Source organism: Alosa pseudoharengus, unplaced genomic scaffold (genome assembly GCF_046254945.1).
Source record: "Alosa pseudoharengus isolate Yale_2024_CS ecotype anadromous, Long Island Sound unplaced genomic scaffold, YU_APseudo_1.1 YU_APseudo_1.1_scf_1, whole genome shotgun sequence".
Classification (NCBI taxonomy): Eukaryota; Metazoa; Chordata; class Actinopteri; order Clupeiformes; family Clupeidae; genus Alosa; species Alosa pseudoharengus.
Genome location: NW_027468564.1, coordinates 28,742,541 through 28,756,909, shown reverse-complemented (window position 1 = coordinate 28,756,909; position 14,369 = coordinate 28,742,541). Strand labels below are relative to the sequence as shown.

General features: G+C 38.6%; 2 protein-coding genes across 3 annotated transcripts in view; both read right to left on the bottom strand.

The window, feature by feature from the left end:
* LOC143118151 (complement C3-like) overlaps positions 1-11,155 on the bottom strand; it is a 77,703-nt gene extending 66,548 nt beyond the window's left edge. Inside the window, exons 1-9 of the mRNA XM_076279312.1 lie at positions 11,039-11,155; positions 9,168-9,363; positions 8,810-8,966; positions 5,757-5,827; positions 4,601-4,695; positions 4,024-4,106; positions 3,796-3,883; positions 2,311-2,413; positions 1,996-2,116 (exon numbers count right to left, since the gene is read on the bottom strand). Of these exons, the coding sequence (XP_076135427.1) occupies positions 1,996-2,116; positions 2,311-2,413; positions 3,796-3,883; positions 4,024-4,106; positions 4,601-4,695; positions 5,757-5,827; positions 8,810-8,966; positions 9,168-9,363; positions 11,039-11,115 (991 nt within the window). The 5' untranslated portion in view covers positions 11,116-11,155. The remainder of the gene's footprint in view (positions 1-1,995; positions 2,117-2,310; positions 2,414-3,795; positions 3,884-4,023; positions 4,107-4,600; positions 4,696-5,756; positions 5,828-8,809; positions 8,967-9,167; positions 9,364-11,038) is intronic.
* Positions 11,156-12,552: 1,397 nt separating this feature from the next.
* Positions 12,553-14,369, bottom strand: part of dennd1c (DENN domain containing 1C) — a 35,335-nt gene continuing 33,518 nt past the window's right edge. For both annotated transcript variants that reach the window (XM_076286147.1, XM_076286155.1), the window contains one exon: positions 12,553-14,024. In XM_076286147.1, coding sequence (XP_076142262.1) covers positions 13,095-14,024 — 930 coding nt within the window. In that variant the 3' untranslated portion in view covers positions 12,553-13,094. The remainder of the gene's footprint in view (positions 14,025-14,369) is intronic.

Below are 14,369 nucleotides of genomic sequence, written 5' to 3'. Positions count from 1 at the left end.
TCATCCGATGACCTGTCTAAAAACTGATACATACAATTATGGGCATAATATGCATTCATGCTTATTCTGTTTTACTAATCTTATTACAGTGCATGAAAATGCACTGTACTATTCTTCCTAGATTTCTTATTACAGTGCATGAAAATGCACTGTACTGTTCTTCCTAGGCTTTTTACAGTACTGTACTGTTCTTCCTAGGCTTCTTCTTCTTCTTCTAACACGTTTAATGCAGCTTCAACCGTTAAACGTTCAAACTTTGTTACGTAGGTCTTACTTAGGACATTTGGGCTATGTATTTTTTTAACTTTGTAACTTTTATACTTTTTAAACTATTAATTAAAAACTATTCAAATTTCCTCATTGACTTAACATTGTGATTATGACATCACAATTTGGCCATTAGGCAATTATAATCCTATGCCAGGTGGCCAGGCCACCTGCAACATCTGCCAGTGTCAGGCTTTAAGCATACAAACTGGCTCTCTTAAGACTACACATCCTGTTCAACTGCTTCCTCTGCCAAAAACTGTTTCAAAATAAAAGTCCTCACTACAATAATTCACTGTTAAACAATTTAACCCTTTAAACTACTGAACTTTTTATCTGTTCAGCAATTGTAACTGTCACTTGTCATCAACTATGACTCCTACCCACTGTAGCTAGTTAGCATGTTAGCATAGTTAGCATGTTAGCATAATTAACATTTTTAGCAAAACTGCTAGAAAACATTAGCTAAGTTAGCTAAGTAGCATGGTTAACATAGTTAGCATAGTTAACATTGTTAGCATAGTTAAAATTTTTAGCGAAACTGCTAGAAAACATTTGCTAAGTTAGCTAATTAATATGGTTAGCATAGTTAGCATTGTTAACATTTTTAGCAAAACTGCTAGAAAACATTAGCTAAATTAGCTAAGTAATATGTTTAGCATAGTTAGCATTGTTAGCACAGTTAAAATTGTAAGCATAACTGCTAGCAAACATTAGAGCCATTCCAACTTTCAGTTATCGTCAAATATCTACCTATACACAGCCATTAAACTATTTGAATATCAACATTCATTAAACTTTCAGTCTGTCAACAACCCTTATGGTAACACTTTATTTTAATGTGTCACTGTTACAGTGTACCTACCTAATTAGGTACAGTGGTACAACCTGTGTAACAACATGTACTATCAGGTACAATCATTGTACTTGCATTATGTATTTGTGGGTACCTACATATAGTTGTTACATTGTAATACTGAGTGCTTTTACAACACTTTGCCAATTTGCCTAAATTTTCATCAGAGGCAAAGAGCTGACCTGAGACCTGCTGGATGGTGTAAATCTGGTCATGATAGATTTGATATACAAACCATTCTTAGCTCCAGTCAAGGCCTCATTGTCTTCAGTGTACATGTAACAGCTGTGCTGCTACAACCTTGTTACTCTTTGATACAGTGGAATAAACCTATTAAGTGTACCAGTTAATTACTTACATGTACATATGACATGTTATGTCTTCGATGTCTTGGAACAGGTATATACATAACAACTATATGTAGGTACCCACAAATAAGTAATGCAAGTACAATGATAGTACCTGATAGTACATGTTGTTACACAGGTTGTACCACTGTACCTAATTAGGTAGGTACACTGTAACAGCGACACTTTAAAATAAAGTGTTACCCTAGCGGTCTATCAACAACTTGTAAACTATCTACATTCAACTTTTAAACGGTCTACTTTTAAACTATCAACTTTTATTAAGCTATGCAACCACCATGTCTATCCTAGCATCACCGTAGTAACCATCTCTGTATTATCTATTTTAACTATACATGATATTTTACATCACAACTTTTGCATTTTCATGCACTGGTAATTCCTTGGAATTCCATTTCTAGTTATATTCAATATATTCAATTACATTGTTCTGTTCTGGATGAAATTGATCTATTGAACTAATTGATCTATTATTTTCTTTTCTTTTCCATAGACAATACATACCTGTTTCTGTCAACACACTGACATGCACGTATATCGAAGAATGGACAATGTCATCCACCTTAGGGAAAACACTGGTAATGTGCTCTTTCCGTAGAGTAGCGCTGCCCGCCCCACCTGTGACCTTTCAGCAAACACATCATGTTAAAATTGTATTTATATGATATTTGAATTGTTTCAAAGACTCACTATGTGTTTATGTTTATGTGTGTATGACTTTCATATGTGGTTGTTTGTATGTGTGTGTGTGTGTGTGTGTGTGTGTGTGTGTGTGTGTGTGTGTCTGCATTTACTTATAACTTCATAGAAAATGTATACCTCTACTCTCTGAAGTGAATGTGGTAGGCTCCTCTTTTGACCATCGATCAATACTCCAAACATCACAAAAGCCATTCCTGTCACTTCTTTGCCATACAAATACCTTAGTGGAGTGAAACACAGTGTAAACCAGGATAACTGTAATGAACTCAAAAGTAATTCAGGAAATTAATTACCACAATTAATTAGTTATTCAATCAAGTTAAGCTAAATCAAATATTTTGGAGTAGCAGTAATTCAAGAATATATCCAAGGTGGAAAGCAATTAAGTCAATAATGTCCATTCTTAATGACTGAAAGTAGCAGTTAACACACAGGGCCATATTGTGCACCCTGTGCAACGGGAAGTGTGAAAGCATGACACATCTTATTCAAATCATACACCCAGTCCGTGAATTTTTTTTGCCATTCCCTCCACTTTTATTAAACGTTGCCCCCAGGCTCTTAACCGTTGCCCCCAGGCTCTTAACGACACAGTTATTAAACGTTTATTAAACTTGCCCCCAGGCTCTTAACGACACAGTTATTAAACGTTTATTAACCGTTGCCCCCAGGCTCTTAACGACACAGTTATTAAACGTTTATTAAACGTTGCCCCCAGGCTCTTAACGACACAGTTATTAAACGTTGCCCCCAGGCTCTTAACAACACAGTGTTTGCTCTGGCATTGTCTTACACCCTCTAAAAATCATTACACCACTGACCAAGAAAAACTTGGTCTATAGCAAAAGGTGCATATAAAGCACAGCTGAAGTCGCACCGTCACAAGATGTAAGCAGTCCTTACCAACCAATCCCAAACAACTTCTATGCAGGATAAATATCCTTTAGGATTTCTACTTAGTCATTTGAACATTGTTGGTGTAAGTGTTGCTTTTGTTTTCGATTGTAACATTGTGTCAGTCAATAGTGAAATTATCCACTAGCGCGTTGTGCATAACAACGCCCCCAAGCTGTTCTAAATTCAGTGTAACCTACGGCCTCTTGGGGTGTATTGCTTAAGTAAATGACTGTAGAACAGTAGTTTTGCCACTGATTATGAAACCACAGTGAAGTTTTCCATATGAGTTCAAATTTTTTTTTTTTTATAATTGTTTAAACACTACTATACAGTCAAAAGACCCTACAATTAATGATATCACACTTTTTGCAAAACAGTACACACATTGATTTACAAATCTCTAAACACATTTCTCTACTTAAGACACAGATAACGTAGATAATCTCTCCTCTTTGCAATTTCAAGGCACTACCTTTCAAAAATACACACCCATGAACCAACTGGTTAAACACAACTATCTGGTGTGAAGGCACATAAAGGTTCTCTGAGCGATGTTGGGTAACGCCATTTCTGTTGACGTTCAAACAAAACAGAGAGCTAGCCCGCCCCTCCCTCCCCCGCCCCCCCCCCCCCCTTCTGTTCAACTGAAACATACAATGATTTCTAATCAATGTATCCACATCTCTACAAGCACATCATTCTCACCGAGCTTTTATATCGATCTCCAGGTTATCATCATTCACATAGTAAAACGTTTTCCTTGGCGTCAATATGATCTCAAAGCTTGGCAGAACTAAGATAAAGTGAGAGAAAGAAAGGGAAATAAAATAAAGAAGAAAGTAAGAAAAAGGTTAAATGTCTAAGCATTACTATTTTCTGCCACTGTGGCCGTCTTCCAATCTCCAATACAATCTCCATCGAATTCTCACTCACCATATTCCTTAAGCTCAAACTGTGCGGTGAAAGTTTTCTGTGGGGTGTTACTGAATCTTGCCACGAGAGACCAGGTCCCAAAACTGCAATCAGAAAGATTGTAGAGTCAGTTTGGATGTACCGATGTGCATTTATGGTGTGTAGTGTGTGACAACCCTGCTCCCCCCTGCTGTCTGTGTAGAGGCCTATGCATCGACTGTGGGGTTGTTAATTGACTGATTAGACCTGGAGTGGCCGTGGTCTATATAAGCCTGAAGATCAGCCTCACTCGGTTGGGATTCTGAGTCTTGCACTCACACACACACACCGAGAATTTCATTCACCATATCTATACACATGCAGACACTCAAAATCCACTCATTTGCACAGACGCTTAAACTTAAACTGAAGTATTGAAATAAGTAAGTATTGAAATTGCATTTGTTGGCCTCCATTTCATGTTTGCTGCCCACACGAGCCTGGACCGTAACAAGTGTATTCATGTTTCATATTACATTTTAAGCTGGCAGTTTGTACGTTGGAATGGATATGCAACATATAAATGTATTACAATTGCTATTATAAATTCAGTACAGACCTGACAAGTTCTGGAATAGAGTAGGATCGACTTAACATTCCCTTTGAACCTTTGAGGGTTATGGACTCTTGAGACATTACAATTCCATCTTGATTCTAGGAAAATAGATGATAATTTTCTCAGTGAATAAATCTGTCAGTTAGTGAGCTTTAAATACATTCATGTAATTCATTAATGAAAATCAATTCATTTTTCAACCCCATTGTTAGATGTACAGTTTATGATGTTTAGATGCAAAACCCTCTAAATCAACCAATCTTCTTTTAAATGAGCATTTTATATCTGGTACCTATAGGTTTTTGCCAACAAATCAATATTTCAGACCAGGAAGAGAGTGGTATTTGCTTTGAAGCTAATTATATTTGATTAATGTATACTATGTGGAGAGCATTCACGCACCATTGTTATCTCATTTTTGACATAGCTGGTATGTCGAAACATTTGCATCTGAACTCTTCATATACAAATCACAACTTTAACAAATCAAATTCAAAATGAACATATATTTACCAGGAAATTATATAATTTGATATGTTGTCTATGTCCTTTTTGCAGCTAAATATGGGTTCATGAGATTTGCAGATGATCACATTTCATTTGCATTTGCATTTTACTCATGTCCCAACTTTTTCTGTGTTGGGGTTGTGCATCCCATAGTACTTTGCCCTTCCCCTTTGTTTTATGTGTTCCCATGTAGTGATAGGGTCATTTCTAAATTGAAGGGAATTGTGATTTTTTTTTTCCAAATACCCCTCCATATTATGGACTACTACAACACGACCCAAATCCGTGCTATCGAACTGGAGTAGCTGCAGCTAATGGTAAGTGCTTCCAGTGCTGTTCAGCTCTATTCCTAGTTTGCAAAGATTTCTCTGGATTCTCGGAATATTTTTAATGATACTATATACTGTAGATGATGAACTCCCCAAATACAATTCCATGTTGTTTCACCAAACCTCATTAGTAGCTTGCTCATGGTCCCTACACATAAAACAAAGCACCAACAGCATAGCTAGCGAACCCGCTAGGGGGACAGTTGGTAAGTGTTCTTAACAGTCTTCAGTAATAAACTTCAGGTTCACCAACTACGTTGTTGGTAATTGTGTGTAGTTACCATACATACATACATAAATGCAGTGTCCAACTGAACACTAACCATAATATCCACTTGCACAGAATTTTCTGTTGGCTTCAAATCTGGAGTGAGGGCAAAGATCCGATAATAAACTAAAGACAAACATGGGAAAAGAAAGGTGTCAATGGGTTACAAGGTGTAATGTTCACAATTCACAAATGTAGTTGTGTTGAGTAAATATTTACGAGGAATAGCTTTCAAATATCAAACTCTCACTCATGATGTGTCACAGGAGCAATAGAATCCAAAACAGGAAACTAATGTGTAGGACACGTTTTTTAATGTTATTTTGATAACTGAAAGATTCAGAATTTGCTCTGAATAATGTTGGGTTGTAGGTTAAAGTGTAGGTCCCCAATTATGTTTTCTACAACTTTCAATGGACCATAATGGGTGTCAAACATGTTTTGTACATGTTACAGAAGGTTTAAAACGCAATGTTTAAAAAAAATACACTACTGTTCAAAAGTTTTTCACCATTAATGTCGTAAATGATTGTTGCAAAAAGAAATGGCTGATCTTTAACCCTTTAACTGGCACACCATGATAAAAGTGATGAAAAAAATATTTTTTTGTTTTATCTTGCTCTATTAGATTGTAGTATGAAAAATCTGTGATTTTGTTTTCAAAGGATACTCCCATTCAATTTCTATGAACCTCTACCAAACGGTTGAGGTGCCAGTTTATGGCAAAAGTCAGTTATCTGACTTTGGCGTGAGATTATTGTGTTTTACTGAAATAATGTGTCACCCTTCTCATGACATGATAGCCCAAAACGGTATTAGCTATATACACTATTACCCAATATATTATGCATGGGCAGCATACTAATGAGGAGGGTGGGACATGTTTCATGTCATGTTAGATTACATCCTGAGGGTCTAAGCTTTCAGAAAATATATGGTTTATATAGTTGAATCAGTTTCCCCTTCATGATACAGAGCAAAGTGCATTGAATTGCATAGCTAATAAGACTAATAAAGTAGCAGTATACATTTGAAAACAGTATGGTTAATATGATTCATTTATAAACATTGTCATGTTTTCTAGTATTATATACGGCCGTGACTTTTACCATAAACTGACTTATCAACCGTTTGGTTGAGCATGTTTTCAAAAAAATATTTGACCGTGAAAATATGTATATATTTTGGGTCATTCTGTGCCAATTCAACAGATTTTAGAAAAATTTCCCGCCGGACCATCTTGGATTTGCTTCAAACTTTAGGTCAATAATGTTATTATACCCAGCAAATACTGTGCAGAATTTTAAGCTTGTATCCACTTTATTGTCTGAGATATGGAAGCTTAAAAAACAGGCTCATGAGTCTGCTGTTTTTTTAAAATGACTAAGTCATTACTTTTGAACGATTCATGCTAGATTGTTGACATTTTCAGGGAGTATTCTACTATGTTAATTGTCTTCAGCTTCTGAAATAATTGACCTACAGTTGAATATTTCTCAAACTATGACTTGCTGAAAATTGCATTTATGAAAAATGTAAGTATGCTTTGACCACAATATCTTCACAATCAGAAGTTTTGAATTAATTTATATAATACTACTGGTTTAGTAATTCCTTACCAACTAGGTTGCATAAAATAAATGAAAATATCTATTTTATAGAGCTTCAAACATGAAAATAACTTCATACCTAATTTTCAAGTGCATATTCTCCATGTATGACAAAGTCTACCACAAAAACAATCATAGCACTGGAAATAATATGTTAGCGAGTCGCTACCTAGAAAACCACCCATGCAACTTCAAGAACGGCAGCCTGACAAATCTTGCGAGAATCCTCAAACATTACCTTGTCAGTAGCTTTTTGGAAATAGCTTTTGCCTGTTGTTAATCCTACACCACCATAACAAAAGCATTTTCATTGTGCACAGGGTGGACAAGTCACAAGAAATTTGCTATTTACAACAGCAGAGTGAAATATAAATATATTGCGACTCTAGAGGGAGCTCTAGCCAAAAATAGCTAAATCTGTGTAGTGCACCTTTAAACTTACTCGTAGCATTAGCTTTCTAGCAGACTGGTAAGCTTTGTGATGTCAGCATTACAGCTAACACAAAATAAGCTATCTATTGCAAGTCACATAAAAGTTATAAATCCTCGGCATTTCACATTAGGCAAGAGCTGTCTGGTTTATGGTGGTACACCATATTCCAAATTGGACTCATGGAAAAACGCCCTATGGAAACTCCCCGTAGGACTTTTGGTAACCCAAAATGCATACTGACAATAAAAGCCTTACTGTGTGGCAACCTCTTGGTGTAGAAGCATAATCCTGGTCTCAAATGAAAGGTAACACTCTAAGGTTTCTTTTAGACTATATGGATTGTATGTCAGAGGTTCTGATATAGAATGACTACACAAAATATGGAATAATTACACAAAACTCTCTATTTTTGCATTTTCTTTGTTGGTTCAATGGGTGTGTATAAGATGGACTATACGTATGCACAACTAATATTGGATAAAACAACATGAATATTCAATCTCCTGTGAATATTTCAGTATCTAATATGCTGCATGTTGCTAAAGATGCACAGTGCACTGCAGCTAAGGCAGGGAAAGGCGGATGAGGGGGAGGAGGTCATTTTTAATACAAATGAATTGAGACATAGTAAGATTTATCTGACAATAAGCACCATATAGATTGTACATGATAAATGTTGTCAAGTATGTATTCCCAAAAGTCCAAGCTTTCAAATGGTGTATATTACTATGCTACATAGCAATATGGTGCATATAATTGATTTAGAATGTTGGGGGGAGGTGGGGGAGCTGTGCCGTGGAAGGCACAGTGCTTCATCAGGTTTTAAGCTCCCAGTTTAATAGTAGGTCACCTGACAAAAAATTGTCAGGTGATGATGACTGAAACTGGGAGCTTATGAGGCAGTGTGCGGATATCTTTTCTGCAATACTTCACAGTCCACCTGACTTTTAAATAGCAGTCTGTTTGTGATATTGAAACTAGATGAGACTGCCATATTTATTCATAATATAATAGAAAAAATACACAGGAAGCCCACAGCCACAGTGGGCCCTGATAATATCTCACCTGTGGATGAAGGCGTGTATATGGTTTTGTCTGTTTGTAGAAATATGTATCCACTTTGGAAAGACAGGAGAATCACTTTCTCCAGCACATGGTTTGGGAAAAAAGCTTGCAGATATACAAAATCTTTTTCAGCATTGACAAAGTCTTTTGGGGGAATCTGAAGAAAATATTGTCATGAAATTAAACACCAGTATGAAACAAAACAAAATTCAAACATAGAAAAAAATACATTAAAATGACTTGATGAATGAAATGATTTGCTTATGATTTCCTGCTTGTATTACAGTAAACTTATGCAACACACACACACACACACACACACAAAGAGAATCAGTGAGATGTCACACACTGTTCTTACAATGATTTGTTCGATTTTCTTGAAGTTGTCTGGTTTTGTAAGTGTCACAGTTTTCTCCACAATGACAGCCTTGCTGGGGAATTTGCTGACCACAATTTTGACTTGTAGTGGACCTTGATTCTTGTAGTCCTGGGCCTCCACAAACACATATTCCGGACTTCCCACCCTCAGGAGGTTAGGCGCTGACATCACAAAGCTGATGTAAAATAAACATAATATTATTAACTCATTATAGTCGAGAAATTATGATGATGGCTATCTGCTCTGATAAACAATTTGGAAGAAAATTTACTTTTACATTTGAAATTAAAAAATCCAGAAATTGACCAGTGCATGAAAACACAATGTTTTCACCTGCCGTGTCTCCCCTTAATGCATACAACTCTGCATCCACCGTCGAATTCAAGGCAGTGCTGCAACCGACTTCAAGGCACCTAATCCTAATCCTTATCCTAACCCTTGCCTAACCCTAGTGCAGTGTTTCTCAAAGTTTTTCAGACCAAGGACCACCAATAATAAAAAACAAAATCACGGACCACCTGGCAAAAAAAACCCAACAACTGTAGACCTACTTCAACAGTATATTACACTATAGGCCTACTCACTGAACCACCTTGCTTATTGTCTTTGCACCTTGCTTATTGTGTTAGGATTCATATGATTTAAACTGGCGTTGTTTACACAGGCAGTGTTGCAGAACTGTTTGGATTTACATACAAGTTGGTTCAATATTGCAAACAACTCCTCTATATTATATTTTACCACGTCTGCTTGCGGACCACTTGAGATAGCTTGCGGTTCCAAACCACACTTTGTGAAACACTGCCCTAGTGCCTTCCATGCAGCGCTGCCTGGAAGACGATGGGGCTTAAAACACCATAAAACCCCATTGTTCTACATGACACACCAAGACACCATATGTAGACGGATGCTTCTTCAGGGCTCTCTCCTGTACTTGTCCGCTCTTTGTCTGTTCCACATATGCTACTGCTGTCATGCTGTCTTTGACTTTTTTAATTATTATTTCTTTTTTTTTATTTATGCCGATTATATTGTTGATTTATGTGTTTTGTGTCCTTTTAAATGGACTTTTACCATGATGTGTATTTACTTTAGGTACATCGGACCAAGTCTGGCATATTTATATTTTATGTTTATTACTGTGCAATGCCCATGTGAAATGTTTTTTTCTGTGACATCCAGAGTGTCACGTCTTTCACGTGACATGTGATTCCTCTCCTGTACACCAGGCAGTGTACTTTTGGCCACCCGGTTTTTATCTAAACAAACAAGGACACTAAGTGAAATTGGGTAGCCACAATTTCTGACATTATTGACATACATGGGCTGACTATTTGATTTGAAGTTAGCTGCGTCTTTTTTTCCTGTGCCATTTGTTCAGAAAATATGCATTGAGATAGATTTAGTGTAAACATACCATCTCAATGGTGGGTTGTTCCTGTTTTGGATCAAATTTAAATTCAAATAATTGTAACATTTTGTCAGAACAGTGCCACGCTTAGCTATTAGGATTTTTTTTCAGCTAAGTTAGCTCTAGCTCTTTGAGTGAGCAACATTTAGCTAGCACACACTGTACAGATGAACATAACTTAAATAATTATTTCTAACATGTTTTAAAAAATATATTTTAAAAAATATTTATTTCAATTTTTTTAACTTCATGGGTGCCTCAAGCAGGTGTGTCTTATGAAATTGAGAGTAAAAATGTACTGTTTATTGTAAACTATTGCCAGATAACATAGACGTTCCTGGATGAACTTATTTACGTGGCACAGTATTTAAGAATGTCTGAGTAAGTGTAGGTCTGTATGCAGTCACTGCAAGCATACATACAAGAACAGGCTACTCACAGTGGGTCACATGTTGAGAGAGCGGGGAGAGAGAGAGCCACAGCGGCCACACACACCACCACCAAGTCCACACGCATGTTGACAAGGTCCTGGGTCCTGGATCAGCTCGTCTGAGACTTCTATCATCTATCTCCTGCAGGGTCTGGGATGAAAATGTCTTTCTAAACGTTTGTGTGGCTCCCACTCCCACTGCAAAGGTGAACTCACTCCCAGCTATGAGTCAATAGAGGTGTGTGTGTGTGTGTGTTTGCGTTTTGATGGGTTGGTGGTGGTGGTGGTGGGGGGGTGATAAGTCGGTGCTGCTGGGAGGGTCAATGGTCTTTGTGAGCTAAACAAACAATATAACATAAATACACTAACGCTGTATACCAGTATGTCTTGTGTGTGTGTGCAATCGTACATTGGTGTATTTGTGTGGTTGTTGTACAATTGCAACAACAACTTGGTAGCATGGTAATAGAAGAAAACATATTTTTTGTATATACATATATATACATATATATATATATATATATATATATATATATATACTTTTGTACATATAGCAATGCACCTGAAAGTAACGTGCCATGACTGGCACAGTCAGCAGTCTGGGGCACACGGGGGCGATGACCTCACGTAGCAGTGCTAAAGGCCGTGCATGTTTGCAGTGTGGTGAAACCCCAGGCTGCAGGAGAGAGAGGCCAGTGACAGGGACTTACGGGAAGACTTTATATCAGAGATTTCATTACCACCACCTCTCACACACAGTAGTGTGGTGTAATGAGTGTGTGTGTGTTAGTGTGTGTGTGTGCGTGTGTGTATGTATGTGTGTGTGTGTCTGTGTGTGAAACAAGAAATCTTGACGCCTGTTATCCTTTACCAATAATAAATACACAGCTGTACTAGAGGGAGAACCTCTGTTGTGAGGATGATGATGATAATTGAGTGTCACTCTGACGTATCCAATCAAATTGGTCCCAGGGTATGACTTCTGGTGTGTGTTTGCAGTGTGGTGAAACTCGGCAGTGACAAGGGTCAGTGGAGTCCAGGCCAGGGACTTACGGGAAGACTTCATATCAGAGAGTTCATTACCACCACCTCACACACACAGTAGTGTAGTGTAGTGAGTGTGTGTGTGTGTTTGTGATGATGATGGTGATAATGACAACTGAGTGTCACCCTGATGTATTCAAGCAATTTGTGGTCAATCAATCTAGTCACAGAGTAAGACTTCTGGACACTCTGGGATCAGTAGTACTAATAGCGATATATTGTGTGTCCACCCAAAAGTAGCTGTTCAAATTATCTTACATTTTACAATCTAAATCTGACCCCTGACATCCAGTTTAACCCTGTACAGTCTGGGATGGTGGGGATAATGTCACTGTATATTTTTCTTGGTACTTGGAGAATGATGTGATGTAATTTTAAATGTTAGTATACTCTTCTGTCTGAGGTAAAGATACCTAATGTTAGACCTTACACACAATGTGTGTTGTGTAAAGCAAAAAAGAAGAAACACATGCTTCAAATTTAAAACGTTTCTAACAGACTTTATAAATGATTAAAAGACATTATATAATGCAGGCAGTCTCATCAAATGCAGTTCAATCTCATCAAATGAAACATCCATACAGGTCCAGAGGCTTACAGGTCTACTTTCCTACTGGAAAGTCATTGCATCTCACAAGCCTCTAATGTCAGAGCATTTCAACAGTTGAAAGTTCACCATATCATTGGCTTCATATCATTAGGTCAGTACATCAAATGATTGATAAAACCTCCTCTTTCACTCGCAGGCCAGCGTGGGGTGGCAGGACACCTAGTGGCAGTACAAGACATTTCACCTTGTATGGATCCAATAAACAAAGCATTAATACTGATTCTGTTATACTAAAAAGGATAAAGTTCCTGTGCACAGCCTTCCAGGTGCTGGTGAGGTGCAGTCGTCAATAGATTCAAAGGAAAGTGAAGGATCACCGCACACTGGTGGAATTTCTTTGCTGGTTTATTTTTTTCTGATTCTGTCATATCAGTGAACTGGCATCATTTGGTGCGTGAGACCCAATCGATTTCAATGTTCAAATCTCTTCTTCAGCTCGGAGACCTTCACGGGAGATGCGTCCTGGGGAACTTCCGTTGCTGCGCTGGCTGTCAGGAGGCCGTTAGCTGAATGTGGCACGGTAACCTCCCAGGAGCTCTTCCTCAGAGCAGCGTCCCAGCCTCGGGGGCCAGCGCCTGGCCGCCCTTGCTCAGGCGAGCCCCCGGTCTGGGCCCTCCCTGTGTGGAGGTCACGGACCTGGAAGCGTTCCATGGCGGACATGACCCTTGGAGAAGAGGAGTTGCATCTCTCTTTGGCGTCTCTGTCCACCATTGCCCTTTGACCCAACGGACTTTTCGGCCCAGCTGGTGTCTTCTCCCCAGGTGCGAGCCTGTTCCTCTGGGCAGAGTCAGCAGGTGAGAGGCCTGGATCTTCAGACTGGCCCTCGGTTCCTGGTCCAGTACCCTGTGTGACTTGGCTGCTACCTATCAGGGCCACTGACTCTTGACGTTTTTCAGGCCTTGGCTGCTCTTCTCCTCCTCCTCCTCCTCCATCTCCTTCTTCCTTTTCTCCTTCCTTCTCCTGTGCTTCCATCTCATCCTTTTCTTCCTCGCCGTCCCTCCTCTTCTTCTTCTCCACCTGTTGCGTCCCTTCCGCCACTCTGTCCATCTCTCCCTCTGGACAGTTTGTGACCACAAGGTGATAATTTGTCTCCACCCTAAAGGTACTCCCTCCCTCAGCACTCAACCGATTGTCCTTTCCAGTCGGCCATCGGGCCGTGAGATCATCCTTGCGGTCTTGCTCCTGATTGGTCGTAGCATCTTTCGTATTTGCTTTCCTGGTGAGCGACTCCTCCTCCTGCCCCTCCTCTTCTTCCTCCAGCCCCTCCCCCCAGCTGCGCAGGCTGCCACTCCTGTCCATGGATTGGTTGAGACTCTCCTGGCTGGGTGTGGCCAGTGATGTCTAAGAGCCAAAACAGAGATCGCTATATCAGAACCTCTTGCAAAACTCTTGCAAAAAAAGGTGCTTTGCAAAGATCTCTCTTAATTCTGTAGGACTATATGTAAAACTATTTGTGAGCCATACATTTAGTAAGTAAAGTACCTAGTCCCTAGTCCCTGTAACATTCTGAATGAAACCTTTCGATTGTCCAATGTATAAATAATTATATATTTATGGTATATCTTTATATCTGTTATGTCAGCTGATTATATTAAATATATAATATATTGTGTGTTTATGAGTAATCCCTGCCCGTAAATGAACCTGAAATGGATGTGTAAATGATTGAGACTCTTTCGATGTAGA